The following is a 15,438-nucleotide window of genomic DNA, read 5'->3' as shown; positions in this document are numbered from 1 at the left end:
ATTGAGACGTTTTTTTACGAAAAAATGCCTCGAAAATGGAACGTTTGAAACAAAGCGCCCCCTTTTTAAAAGGGGGCGCGTAGTTGTGAAAAACGCCCCCTTTTTAAAATGGGGACGCTTCCTAGGCAAGCGCCCCCTTTTTAAAATGGGGACGCTTCCTAAGCAAGCGCCCCCTTTTTTAAATGGAGCCACTTCCTAGGCAAGCGCCCCCATTTAAAAAAGGGGGCGCTTCCTAATCAAGCGCCCCCTTTTTAGAATGAGGGCGCTTCCTAGACAAGGGCCTCCTTTTTAAAATAAGGGCGCTTCCTAGGCAAGCACCCCTTTTTTTAAAAGGGGTTGCTTGCCTAAGAAGCAACCTCTTTTTAAATGGGGGCTCTTGCCTAAAAAATGGGGCGCTTACCTAGGAAGCGCCCTCATTCTAAAAAGGGGGCACTTAGGTGGGCAAGCGCCCCCTTTCATAAATGGGGGCGCTTGCCTAAAAAATGGGGCGCTTACCTAAGAAGCGCCCTCATTCTAAAAAGGGGACGCTCAGGTGGGCAAGCGCCCCCTTTCATAAATGGGGGCGCTTGCGTGTAAATGACCCCTAATTCTATATGGAAGCACTTCCACGCTGCGAAGCGCCTCCAATAATTAATATTTAGAGAAAATATTTTTCCCATGCAATCCATATATATTTTTTATTTTCTTCTGATATACAATACGCAATACAATATTGTATTGCGTATTTTCTCCATAAATATTGGATTAATCCATAAATATTTTCTCCATTCATCAATCTCATACAATCTTATACATATATATCTCACAATACATATCTAATCCATATATACAATCTCATATCTCATAAGACATTTAAATTCAAAATGATGATATCATAAACACAAAGTGTACGTACCACATCTTAAGGAGTTAACAAAAATTGTACCATACATATGAAATAAAATATCCAAAAACGATATCATAAACACAAAGTGTACCACCTCTTAAAAGAGTTCACAAAAATTGTATATTACATATGAAATAAAATATATCAACGAGTTCGCTTAGCATTTGGCGTCAAATACATACTCAACCTAACAGGTCAAGTATACGTACGTCACTTAACGATTACCTGCAAATGATAAAACCAAAAAAAAATAAATAAATAAATAAATTTCAAACCTATATCTAACTATTTTGAAAGTTCAAACCTATATATAATTAGATTATATTACAATTGACTAAGATATGAAGATCTCCACATACTTTGTGATGATCCACAATGGTCGCCTTCTCCATCAGCTGCATGCTCATCTTCATTTGTTAATTCATTCTCACCTATATATAAATAGATGCAAATGCATATTATGCAATCATATATATGTTCTTAAGTCAATAGTAATGAATTGTGTTTGAGCAGCTAGTTACCCTATAAAAGGATAAAAGATAAAAGAAGAACAGCATAAAATAATTTTTATTGTGTTTAAGTTATATAAGCCAACATTAAAGGATAAAAGATAAAAGGATGAAAGATAAGCCAACATTAGAATTTCAAATTTTATGTTGTTCTTCCTTTATCTTTTATCATTTAAACAGCATAAAATAATTTTTATTGTGTTTAAGTTATATAAGCCAACATTAAAGGATAAAAGATAAAGGATAAAAGATAAGCCAACATTAGAATTTCAAATTTTATGTTGTTCTTCCTTTATCTTTTATCATTTATTGTGTTTAAGTTATTTTTATATAACTTAATGTTTGAGCAGCTAATTCTCCTATATAACTAAAAATAATTTCGATGCGTCTGCTATCCAGGCGCCCTTAATTAAGTGCACCTAGATAGCAAGCGCCATTAATTAGGGGCGCCTACCAGCTAGGCACCCTTAATTAACGATGCCTGGCTGGCAAGCGCGCCCCTAATTAAGGTATATTCCGGACTCCAGAAGATCATCATGCTTCTTCCACAATGGTATATATACAACTTTTTCAAAGAATTTACATAAGGCAATTAAAATTCAAAAAATGGCACCAATCTCGACGAGTAATTTTGGATAGTAAAGTAGACTATTCTGGCACTACCAATAAAGAGGAAAAACAAAGGAACATGATAATAAAGGATAAGGAAAAACAATAAATTTTTTTAAAAAAAGAAAAAAGAAAAAAGAAAAAAAAAAAAAAAAAAAAAAAAAAAAAAGAGGTATTCCGATCCACTTAATTCTGCAATATGGCCAAACGTGTGGGTCACTGGGCACCGAAGAGAGAGATAGGAAAATCGAGATTGAGAGAGGGGCGACTAGCGCCGTAGAGAGAGATATGGATCGATATATATTGAGGGAGAGGGGAGAGGCTAGGGATCTAATATATATATATCCTGATGCAGAGAGGGGGGACAGGCGGGCCGCGCGGGGAAAGGTTAAGGAAAATATATATTGAGGGAGAAATTAAGTCTTAGAGCGGGAGCTGAGGAATCAAAAGGAAAATTAAGTTCCCGCTCGCAAAAACAAAAAATATAAATATATTAAAATTAAAAAACACTTATAAATTTATTTATAAAAATAAAAAGTAAATACTAAAAATTAAAAAACATTTAAAAGAGACTTAAACTAAAAAATATATAAATACAAAATCAGTTAATGTGGTTGTCTAGATTAAAAATTAATCTATATGATATAAAAACAAAAATAATACTAATTCAAAAATTATCGGGATAGGCCACAATAATAATTTAATTCCTGTAGGCACCCTTAATTAAGGGCGCCTAGCTGGCAGGCGTCCTTAATTAAGGGAGCCTAGATGGCAAGCGTCCTTAATTAGGGGCGTCTGCCAGCCATGTGCACTTAATTAAGGGTGCCTAGTTGGTAGGCACCCCTAATTAAGGGTGCTTGGATAGCAGGCGTCTCGAACTAAGAGCGCTTGCAAGCCAGGTGCCCTTAATTAGGGGCGTTTGCCAGCCAAACTCACTTAATTAAGGGCACTTGCCAGCCAAGCGCACTTAATTAAGGGCGCTTGCAAGCCAGGCGCCCTAAATTTAGGGCACTTGCCAGCCAAACGCATTTAATTAAGGGCGCTTGCCAGCCAGACGCCCTTAATTAGGGGCGCTTGTCAGCCAAACGCACTTAATTAAGTGTGCCTAACTGGCAGGCGCCCTAATTAAGGGTGCTTGGATAGTAGGTGTCCCGAATTAAGGGCACTTGCCAGCCAAGCGCCCTTAATTAGGAGCGCTTGCCATCCAGGCGCATTTAATTAGGGGCGCCTAGCTGGCAGGTGCCCCTAATTAAGGGCGCTTGGATAGCAGGCGTCCCGAATTAAGGGCGCTTCCCAGCCAAGTGCCCTTAATTAGGGGCGCTTGCCAGCCAGGCGCACTTAATTAAGGGCACCTAGCTAGCAGTCTCCCCTAATTAAGGGCACCTGGATAGTAGGCGTCCCGAATTAAGGGCGCTTGCAAGCGCTCTTAGTTCGAGACGCCTGCTATCCAAGCACCCTTAATTAGGGGCGCCTACCAGCTAGGCACCCTTAATTAAGTGCACATGGCTGGCAGGCGCCCCTAATTAAGGACGCTTGCCATCTAGGCTCCCTTAATTAAGGACGCCTGCCAGCTAGGCGCCCTTAATTAAGGGTGCCTACAGGAATTAAATTATTATTGTGGCCTATCCCGATAATTTCTGAATTAGTATTATTTTTGTTTTTATATCATATAGATTAATTTTTAATCTAGACAACCACATTAACTGATTTTGCATTTATATATTTTTTAGTTTAAGTCTCTTTTAAATGTTTTTTAATTTTTAGTATTTACTTTTTATTTTTACAAATAAATTTATAAGTGTTTTTTAATTTTTAGTATTTACTTTTTATTTTTATAAATAAATTTATAAGTGTTTTTTAATTTTAATATATTTATATTTTTTGTTTTTGCGAGCGGGAACTTAATTTTCCTTTTGATTCCTCAGCTCCCGCTCTAAGACTTAATTTCTCCCTCAATATATATTTTCCTTAACCTTTCCCCGCGCGGCCCGCCTGTCCCCCCTCTCTGCATCAGGATATATATATATATATATATATATATATATATTAGATCCCTAGCCTCTCCCCTCTCCCTCAATATATATCGATCCATATCTCTCTCTACGGCGCTAGTCGCCCCTCTCTCAATCTCGATTTTCCTATCTCTCTCTTCGGTGCCCAGTGACCCACACGTTTGGCCATATTGCAGAATTAAGTGGATCGGAATACCTCTCTTTTCTTTTCTTTTTTTTTCTTTTTTTTTTCTTTTTTTTTAAAAAAAATTTATTGTTTTTCCTTATTCTTTATTATCATGTTCCTTTGTTTTTCCTCTTTATTGGTAGTGCCAGAATAGTCTACTTTACTATCCAAAATTACTCGTCAAGATTGGTGCCATTTTTTGAATTTTAATTGCCTTATGTAAATTCTTTGAAAAAGTTGTATATATACCATTGTGGAAGAACCATGATGATCTTCTGGAGTCCGGAATATACCTTAATTAGGGGCGCGCTTGCCAGCCAGGCATCGTTAATTAAGGGTGCCTAGCTGGTAGGCGCCCCTAATTAATGGCGCTTGCTATCTAGGTGCACTTAATTAAGGGCGCCTGGATAGCAGACGCATCGAAATTATTTTTAGTTATATAGGAGAATTAGCTGCTCAAACATTAAGTTATATAAAAATAACTTAAACACAATAAATGATAAAAGATAAAGGAAGAACAACATAAAATTTGAAATTCTAATGTTGGCTTATCTTTTATCCTTTATCTTTTATCCTTTAATATTGGCTTATATAACTTAAACACAATAAAAATTATTTTATGCTGTTTAAATGATAAAAGATAAAGGAAGAACAACATAAAATTTGAAATTCTAATGTTGGCTTATCTTTCATCCTTTTATCTTTTATCCTTTAATGTTGGCTTATATAACTTAAACACAATAAAAATTATTTTATGCTGTTCTTCTTTTATCTTTTATCCTTTTATAGGGGAACTAGCTGCTCAAACACAATTCATTACTATTGACTTAAGAACATATATATGATTGCATAATATGCATTTGCATCTATTTATATATAGGTGAGAATGAATTAACAAATGAAGATGAGCATGCAGCTGATGGAGAAGGCGACCATTGTGGATCATCACAAAGTATGTGGAGATCTTCATATCTTAGTCAATTGTAATATAATCTAATTATATATAGGTTTGAACTTTCAAAATAGTTAGATATAGGTTTGAAATTTATTTATTTATTTATTTATTTTTGGTTTTATTATTTGCAGGTAATCGTTAAGTGACGTACGTATACTTGACCTGTTAGGTTGAGTATGTATTTGACGCCAAATGCTAAGCGAACTCGTTGATATATTTTATTTCATATGTAATATACAATTTTTGTGAACTCTTTTAAGAGGTGGTACACTTTGTGTTTATGATATCGTTTTTGGATATTTTATTTCATATGTATGGTACAATTTTTGTTAACTCCTTAAGATGTGATACGTACACTTTGTGTTTATGATATCATCATTTTGAATTTAAATGTCTTATGAGATATGAGATTGTATATATGGATTAGATATGTATTGTGAGATATATATGTATAAGATTGTATGAGATTGATGAATGGAGAAAATATTTATGGATTAATCCAATATTTATGGAGAAAATACGCAATACAATATTGTATTGCGTATTGTATATCAGAAGAAAATAAAAAATATATATGGATTGCATGGGAAAAATATTTTTTCTAAATATTAATTATTGGAGGCGCTTCGCAGCGTGGAAGTGTTTCCATATAGAATTAGGGGTCATTTACACGCAAGCGCCCCCATTTATGAAAGGGGGCGCTTGCCTACCTGAGCGCCCCCTTTTTAGAATGAGGGCGCTTCTTAGGTAAGCGCCCCATTTTTTAGGCAAGCGCCCCCATTTATGAAAGGGGGCGCTTGCCCACCTAAGTGCCCCCTTTTTAGAATGAGGGCGCTTCCTAGGTAAGCGCCCTATTTTTTAGGCAAGAGCCCCCATTTAAAAAGAGGTTGCTTCTTAGGCAAGCAACCCCTTTTAAAAAAGGGGGTGCTTGCCTAGGAAGCGCCCTTATTTTAAAAAGGAGGCCCTTGTCTAGGAAGCGCCCTCATTCTAAAAAGGGGGCGCTTGATTAGGAAGCGCCCCCTTTTTTAAATAGGGGCGCTTGCCTAGGAAGTGGCTCCATTTAAAAAAGGGGGCGCTTGCCTAGGAAGCGTCCCCATTTTAAAAAGGGGGCGTTTTTCACAACTACGCGCCCCCTTTTAAAAAGGGGGCGCTTTGTTTCAAACGTTCCATTTTTGAGGCATTTTTTCGTAAAAAAACGTCTCAATCTTAAATTCTAGTCGCCATAAAAACCGACATGTCCCAAGTGCCCCTAATCAAGCGTTGCGAAATCAATAGGGACGTTTTTTTAGCCAAAAATGCCACAAATAACTATGTCACTAAACCTTGTTTTTTTTGTGGTGTAGCCTTTAAGAACAGGGTTGGTGCCGTGGTGCGGCTCCTTCTGTTTTTCAAAAGTCTCTCTTTTTTCTGACTGCAAATATACACTTTCGTAGCAGCTAAGAGGCGGCTAAAAAAACCCAACTACAAGCCACAGTCAAGAGAAGAATTATAAGGCTGCAAAAATAGGTTTTTCAAAGACATTTATGGGTACCATCGAGGACGGTGATTTAATAAGTCAAGAAAATTTTTAAGTGGTCACGGCATGTACTAGGATGAATGTTCGAATCTTCGCAATGAACAATTATCATATATGCCTAATTAATATTAACCATCTTGAATTTTTATTGATGTCTTATTAGAGTTAGGTCAAATTATGGCTCAATCGAATTTAAAGAAGTGCCTATGAGCGGCTTCCAGTGAATAAGTGCACTAGTATAGTCGCCCTGAGTTTTAGCTCTGTACCTTTAATGTTAAAAAAAATAAATAAATAAAAAGGATATTCGTGTGGTAGAATGTTCTTGGACTTTCAAAAGCATTGGAGGGCACGTATTTTAATTGAACATCATGTCATATCACACAATTGTGACTTAAAATTATGAGATCATTTGTATAGAAGGTCGAATTTGATGGGAACATTAAAAAAAATAAATAAATAAAAAGGATATTCGTGTGGTAGAATGTTCTTGGACTTTCAAAAGCATTGGAGGGCACGTATTTTAATTGAACATCATGTCATATCACACAATTGTGACTTAAAATTATGAGATCATTTGTATAGAAGGTCGAATTTGATGGGAACATCGAGAATTAAATAATCAGTAATAATATTTAATAGGATGCTATATACAATTGACATAACGTTTGTTTGTCGCCAAATTATAAAATTTTGGCACTTGGGTCCGTCCTAGACGTATGAAAGTAAAAAATTAATCTTTAATTTTTTTTAGAAGACAGTTATATAATTGTCTATTAAATAATATTAAAAATAAACCGTTAAAAATAAACATATATCTTATAAGAAAAATAATATTTAGTAGATTCTTATAGGATTGTCATACAACTATTAAGATGTGACAATAAAAATTAATTATTAATTTTTTTTTTACAACTTCTTATTAATTAAAAGACTAATTTTTACTATCACATCATTATAATTATACGATAATTTTACTAGAGTCTAATATATATATATATATATATATATATATATAAAGCCAAAGAAATTGGAAATTGTTTATAAGTTAGAGGAGAGAAAGGAAAAGGACAGGAGTGCCCTCAATTTCATGGTTTTGGCTTTAGGATGATCCCATGCACCTATTAGCGGGAATCTCTTGGAAAGTCCTATCTGTCTTCTTGCTTCCCTCTACTATCCTTTTAAATCCTCCCCCCTATCGCTACCTTGCTATCCACAGCAAAACAAAAACATCATGTCTCATCTATCTATCCTTCTCCACCTCTCTCCTACACTTCCCCCCGGCGTTCCACCACCATCTTCCTTGTCCTTCGAGGGTAAGTTTTCTTCTCTTCTTCTCCTTCTCTTACCCCCTCAACCCCATATATATATATATTTCAACTGGGGTTTTTGAAAAGGTTGTTTTTTGTTTTTGTTTCTGAGTAACGATTCCTTGCTGCCCATGTACGAATTGGTCAAGTTTTTTTAAGGATTCTGGGCAGATCTTTGTCTTGGAATGTTTCGTTTGATTGCTGAGAAAAAGGTAAGAAAATATCCAAAAAGCTGGAGCTAGAGCTTTATTTTCTTCTACTTGGCAGTTAAAGGGGGCTCAAAAAGTGTGCAAGTAGTTATGTTTCTGGTTATAATTTTTGTTTTACAAAGCCAAAATGCAATTAACAGCCTAATTAGTAATGAGATGGCAGGTTTAGTTTAGGTTGATGAATCCAATATTTCATACAGTAGTAGAATATTTATTTATTTTTTCTTATACTCTTGAGTTTTTTTCGAAGAATTAATGGTACTGTGGATAAGCTTTTTCCAATCTCTTTTAAAAGAAATAATTAACCAAATTGTTTATCAATGGCAGCATCGTATATTTCCCTGACAAGAGCGCTGCATTCGTATATGCTCATCAAAAAGTTTTTTTTTTTTTATTTGACATTATTTTTTATTTATTTTTAAGTAGTAATAATTTAATTATATATCAAAATTATTCCATCAATTGATTGATTGCATCGCTATCATATTTGTAGGTGTCTGGTCATTCGGGGCTAAAGACAAACGAGTTAACTCTGATTCTCGCTTAAGATGCAGCGCTATATCCAAGCCTCGCATCCAAGGTATATACATATATATATATACACACACATACAAGTACAAATAAAGTTGTTAATTCAAAAAAAAAATTATATATAAAATGTAATTATTATGTGTGCAATACAATACACAGACGTGTTTCAAAATGGTCTGCCAGTCTTAAAGTGGCGTGAGATTGTGGAGGATGACATAGAGAGGGAAGCTCTGAAGGTGCTTTGAAAACTCTTCTACTTTTTCTTTTTCTTTTGTTTTTTCATTTATTTACTGGCGTTTGACATATTAATTGATTTTGGAATTCTGCTTTTAATGCGTTTTTGCTTTAAAGCAAATAAAGGTTTCCACGTCAAATCATATAAAGGAACGTGTCGACTCCATCAAATCGATGTTGGGCTCCATGGAAGATGGAGAAATAAGCATTTCAGCTTATGACACAGCGTGGGTTGCTCTTGTTGAAGATATTCATGGAAGTGGCTTTCCTCAGTTTCCATCTAGTCTTCAATGGATCGCCAAAAACCAACTTCCCGATGGTTCATGGGGCGACAGTCTTATTTTTTTTAGTTATGATCGGATAATCAACACTTTAGCCTGTGTTATTGCCTTAAAATCATGGAATATTCATCCTGAAAAGTACGAAAAAGGTATTATATATTATTAATTAATTCAAGAAAATTAATTATTAGTCTTTTTTTTGTAATTAATTTTTTTTTTTTTTGTAATTAATTAATAGGGATTTCATTTTTGAAAGAGAAAATATGTAAGCTGGAATACGAGAACGCAGAGCACATGCCCATTGGATTTGAAGTTGCTTTCCCCTCACTACTCGAAATAGCTCGAAGTTTGAACATTGAAGTAGCTGATGATTCCCCTGTGTTGCAAGAGATATATGCAAAGAGAAACATAAAGCTAACGAGGTAGTCTCCGAGCTCAGACATGAACCATGATTATGTTTACTTGCTGCTTTATAGTTTATAACAACAAGATTTAATAAAAATAAAATAAAATTAGAATCCATGGCCATTATATATATATATATATATATATATGTGTAAGACTGTAAGTAATGATTATAGTTTGTATGGGGTGGGGGATATATATAGGATACCAAGAGACATGATGCACAAAGTGCCCACAACACTACTCCATAGCTTGGAAGGGATGCCAGGGCTGGAGTGGGAAAAGCTTCTTAATCTGCAGTCCCAAGATGGGTCTTTCTTGTTCTCTCCATCATCCACTGCCTTTGCACTCATGCAGACTAAAGACGATAACTGCCTCACTTATTTAAAAAATGCGGTCCACAGGTTTAATGGTGGAGGTAAAAAGTACCTTTTTACCCGCCCATTACAAGGAACTGTTCCTTTCACTTTCCATTTGTGCTTGCTTGCTTTTATTCTCTCTCTCTCTCTCTCTCTCTCTCTTTCTTTCTTTTTTTTTTTCTTTTTTTTTTTTTCTTATTATTATTATTATTATTCATTCTGCTTTTTAGTCCCCAACGTGTACCCGGTGGATTTGTTCGAACACATGTGGGCTGCTGATCGTTTGCAGCGCCTTGGAATCTCGAGATATTTTCAGCCAGAGATTAAGGAATGCATTAATTATGTTTACAGGTACATAAATATTTAATATATTAGGAAAAAAAAAAAGTAGATTTTTTAAGTAGTACTATTAATGGGTATTAAAAAATGTTCAGCTATTGGACGGATGAGGGGATTTGCTGGGCGAGAAATTCAAAGGTTTATGATGTTGATGATACGGCCATGGGATTCAGGCTACTAAGATTGCATGGCCATAAGGTTTCCGCTGGTAAGTTTGCTTGTTTATTTATTATTATTTACTCATTTTTCAGATTCCAGTAGGGAGGGTGATCGATATTGGTGTTTTTTGTTTGTAACAGATGTGTTTCAACACTTTCGGAAAGGAGACGAGTTCTTCTGCTTTGCCGGGCAGTCGACACAGGCCGTCACCGGAATGTTTAACCTGTACAGGGCTTCTCAGGTGGTCTTTCCGGGAGAGAAGATCCTTGAGGATGCAAAGCACTTCGCATTCAACTTCCTAAGAGAAAAACAAACTGCTAATGAACTCTTTGACAAATGGATCATAATGAAGGACTTGCCTAGTGAGGTATATGTATACATATATGGGTCCCAAAAAAAAGAAAAAAAAAAAAAAAAAAAAAAAAACTTTTATAGCATTTAAATTTGTTAAATAACTAAAAAATTATTTAACAAATTAACAATAACAATAACAGGTAGGCTATGCCCTGGAAGTCCCCTGGTATGCAAGCTTACCTCGCGTGGAGACAAGATTCTACATAGAGCAATATGGTGGTGGCGATGATGTTTGGATTGGAAAGACTCTCTACAGGTTCTCCTTTTGTTTTTACGGTCGGATTTAAAAGTTAATATATTTAACGGTGTATATAATAATATAGGTGAAGGTGTAATTTAGTATGGAACAATCATAATTAACCTTTTAATAATGCATATATAATGCGTTTTTTACTTTAGGACTTTAACTAACAACATATACATGTTCTAGAAAAGATGCCCACTTCTATATACGAAGCAAGGATGCGACATGCACGTACGGCTAAATAGTTGTTGAAAGCTGACTTTATGTTTGTCTACATATATACTGTTACTAGGGTACATTTGTGTATATATATACATATAACCAGGGTTAGGATGGTCATCATCTAATTAATTAATTAATTAGCACTCTATAATTAACATTTTTGTTTCTGACTTTAATATAATGATTGTAAATTAATAACTTCAGGATGCCCTATGTCAACAATAAAACGTATCTGGAGCTAGCAAAACTAGACTACAACAATTGCCAAGCCACTCATCGGATGGAGTGGGAGAGCATTCAAAAGTAAGTGGCATTAATAGAACTTTATTATTATTATTATTATTATTATTATTATATATGTGATGTTCATGCAGGTGGTACTCAGACTGTAATCTTGGAGACTTTGGATTGAGCAGAAAAACTCTACTGTTTGCTTATTTTTTGGCGGCAGCCAGTATTTTCGAACCGGAAAGATCCAATGAACGACTTGCATGGGTGAAAACGACGGCGTTGGTGGAGGCAATCTCGTCGTACTTTGACGAGGAGGAAATGAGGAGAGCCTTTCTACATGAATTCAAGAACAACGCTGATCCACGGGACTGCATAAACAGAAGGTACCACGTATGCATATATATATATACGACTCGACTCGATCAATCCAGAGAGTTTTTCTATAATATAAAATAGAGTAATGATATACAAATGACATGGCTTTTAAAATTACCATTAAATTAAATTTAAGAGAATTATTATTAAATTTTAATTTATTGATAATTTGTTGTTTTTGTCTGCTTTGTTGGCTTTTAAAACCGTCCGCTTTGTTGTTTTCGTTGTTTTTTTGCTTTACTCAGAATACTGTCTGTCCTGCATGGACGACATAACTCCCAAGTGGTGTTTCATATATGACTCGAATTTTTTTTTTTCTTAATCTTATTTTATTTATTGATCTTGGTTTGGTAGGTCTTTGTCTTTTTTCTATTTCACTTAAATAAGCATTTTCTGATGTAGCTACCTTACATATTCAATTCTCATCTCACTTTTATATAATTGGATTAATGTGACACGTTAGTGCAGTTATATAGAGTAATGCTAAGTATATCAGATTTTTATATTACTGCTATATAATTAGGATGACACGACAATAAAAATCAAATTTTGAATCTTTTTATTTTTATTACTTGTGATCTAATATTTTACTACGTACCACATCATCAAATTTTATGAGAATCGTATAACAATCGACTAAATAACATTACTCTTTATTCTAGATGGAACAAAGAAACATGCAAGAAAATAATTAGCTATAAAAATGGGAGTTCCCCAAGAATTGAAATTCAGAAATATCTAGTAAGAGGAAACCCACAAGGGATAATTAAGCTCATTGCTCAATATGGATAAAAGTGGCTCAAACAATGAGGGTGCATGTATCAAAGGATAAGTAGCCGTGCATACCAAAATTTAGAAGTCCAAAATGCAATATTGGTGGTAATTAGTGTCTGCCATATATATATATATATATAACTCTATGGACTATGGGCTATGGTCATTCATGAAAAGTCATATATATTCATATGCATGGGAAGTCAGAAAGTCCAAAATGAAAATTATTCTAAGTGTCTGGCATGCCCTAAATAAAGTGATATTGATGTGATTTTTGTGTATGGAGAAGGTCAAATACGAACAAGGGTGGAGGGCTCGGACTGGTGGGGACCTTGCTTCAAACCCTAAACTATCTCTCATTTGAGGCTCTGGTTTCTCACGCTCAAGATATTAGCCACCCTTTACGACGATCGGTGAGTTACTTTGGACAACTTCTCCACGCTTCTCAGACTTATTATAATAAAGTCTTCTCATCCATATCTATTTTCAATTAAAGGTATATTATTGCTTTCTTTCGAGGGCAGAATTATAATTTTAAGGTGCGGCAGACAAAACTGAAAAGAATGGTTTTTTTTTTTTTTTTTTTTTTTTTTTTTTTTCTCTTTAAGGTAAAAAGTTAATTTTAAAATTTTGAGGTCTGCCCGGCCATGACGGCTTTTATTGTAAGTCTTTTACAAACTAACGTGGTAGTCCGTATGACAACTACTATATTAAGAATTAAACAATTAAATTTACCAGTCAAATTATATATATAAAAGTGTGTGTTGTTCCATGTGATACTCATGTGATCTGTCACGTGAGTTTCTAAGTGAATTATAGTATACCCCAATTATTTTTCTATATATATATTGTTAGAATGCTTTGATAGCATAATATTCTTAGCATATATATATATATATTACAATCTAACAAAGCAATTGTAATGGTTTTTTTAATTTGGTGGGATTTTTGTTTTTTTTGTTATTATATATATATATATATATATATATATATAGTGGGAAAAGTGGTTGGTGAAGTGGCATAGGGAAGGCGATAGGCACAAAGGAGAGGCAGAGTTGGTAGCGCATATGATAAATCTCACCGCTGGCCGCTCGGCTAAGGAGGAGCTTTTGTCCCATCCTCAATATCTGCGACTGTCCGACCAAATCAACAGATTATACTATCAACTTTGTTTTTACCAAAACAACAAGGTTAGTGAGAGACACGACAATCCCTCTGCACATTCGACAAAGCCTTCTTTTTGGATATTTTTTTATTTTATTTTATTTTTGTTATTTTGGCTGCATGCTCTTCTGTCGCCATTTTCAATTGATTTCATCATTTTCTGCGTAGATTTCATAGTCTTCTGCTCTGGCCTAGAAGCATGCTGTAAAAAGCAGAGTTGCATGCTTTTTCTTGGGGCATTTCAGTACAAACCAACAAATAAAATTTTAAAAGTACAAAAACAATGCCCTATGTATAGTTGTCTCTTACTACCCAATCCAATAACACTAGCTATTTATTATATTTTATCAGTTTAAACTTTTGAGATAAATGATGATTAACAGATATCATTCACCATTTCATTTAAGTTAAATAATAGATATCTTACGTGCTAGACTTTACTTATTAAGAGAGAAGTTTGAACCTACACGTGAAAGTTGGTATTAAAATATTGATTAAATGATTAAATACACTATTTCAAGCTTTTTAAATAGACCACTAACAAATTATGGTGACATTTGATGACCCCTACATTAATCTTGAAATTTAACTTTGTAAGATGTTATTTTACATGTTTGGTATTTTTCTGAACACAAAACAATATGGGTTGTTTGTAAAAAAAAGCATTCCCTTTGGGTTGTAGAGGTATTTTTGTGAAAGGTACTATTGCATCTTTAGATAAGGATATCTAGTAATTAGTGTCAAAATTGTTAGCAATTTTGACAGTACATATGAGAGATTTTATATGAAACTAGGTCGCCTACCCTAGTATATAGGTGGACGGATAGCTTAAAATGAATTTTATATAAACTCTCTCAGAGATTCCAAACCCGTAGCTTTTTATTTGGTAGGGCCCAAGAAGAGACCAAGGGTTTGTGAAAGGTATAGCAGCTTTGTATGTGGTAGGGACCTCAATTAATGAGTTGATAGCTTTTCACTAAATGCATGCAACTTTCATTTGCATGGTTGTAACTTGTAAACGTCTTTCACTACCCAATTCCTTCATTGCAAAGAGGTTAGGTTGCTTTCTGATACGCTAATCTTCCAAATCTAGCAGATATACAACAACCATGGCAGTCACTCTTCATGTGATGACAGCATCACAAACCCCGACATAGAATCCAACATGCAAGAACTTGTCCAGTTGGTGCTCCAGAACTCCTCAGATGATGATATTGATTCTGAAACCAAGCATACATTTCTTGCAATAGCAAAAAGTTTTTATTATGCAGCCTATTGTGATCAAGGGACTATCAGCTTCCACATTGCCAAAGTACTATTTGAAAGAGTAGTTTGAATTTTCTCTGTAAATGATGGCTTTTGTGAAGCACATTCTTCTCAATTATCAATATTGATATTAAAAAGTAAAAAACCACAAGTGATTCAATCTTTGTCCTACTGGCCCAAAAAGATATTTGTATTCAAATTAATAGCTATACAACTATGATGTTTTAGGTAGTAACCAGACGAGCAGTGAAATTTATAATTGAGTAATGCTATTTTGTAGACTATTATACGACTGTTTTAGTCGTTGAATCAATCGTATAATACTCTTCTA

The 15,438-nt window shown here is 34.6% G+C and overlaps 1 protein-coding gene across 6 annotated transcripts; it reads left to right on the top strand.

Moving 5' to 3' along the window:
* The first annotated feature begins 7,804 nt into the window (after window positions 1–7,804).
* Window positions 7,805–15,338, top strand: GA1 (Terpenoid cyclases/Protein prenyltransferases superfamily protein). 6 transcript variants are annotated; one of them, XM_088512317.1, is made up of 15 exons: window positions 7,805–7,966; window positions 8,663–8,749; window positions 8,860–8,936; window positions 9,052–9,364; window positions 9,454–9,637; window positions 9,824–10,038; window positions 10,210–10,330; window positions 10,414–10,526; window positions 10,618–10,844; window positions 10,972–11,087; window positions 11,502–11,600; window positions 11,672–11,911; window positions 12,964–13,090; window positions 13,673–13,867; window positions 14,935–15,338. In XM_088512317.1, exons 1-15 carry the CDS (start codon window positions 7,885–7,887, stop codon window positions 15,175–15,177), a joined length of 2,439 nt encoding a protein of 812 aa, XP_088368443.1. In that variant the 5' UTR covers window positions 7,805–7,884; the 3' UTR covers window positions 15,178–15,338. The 6 variants fall into 6 exon arrangements, with proteins under 6 accessions (XP_088368443.1, XP_088368442.1, XP_088368441.1 ...); XM_088512316.1 differs by having other exon boundaries at window positions 7,812–7,966; window positions 9,061–9,364; window positions 12,967–13,090; XM_088512315.1 differs by having other exon boundaries at window positions 7,812–7,966; window positions 9,061–9,364.
* The last annotated feature ends 100 nt before the right edge of the window (window positions 15,339–15,438 follow it).

The sequence above is a fragment of the Corylus avellana genome, chromosome 1 (assembly GCF_965113065.1).
Source record: "Corylus avellana chromosome 1, dhCorAvel1.hap1.2, whole genome shotgun sequence".
NCBI classification, from domain to species: domain Eukaryota; kingdom Viridiplantae; phylum Streptophyta; class Magnoliopsida; order Fagales; family Betulaceae; genus Corylus; species Corylus avellana.
This window is presented reverse-complemented; position numbering and strand designations above follow the sequence as displayed.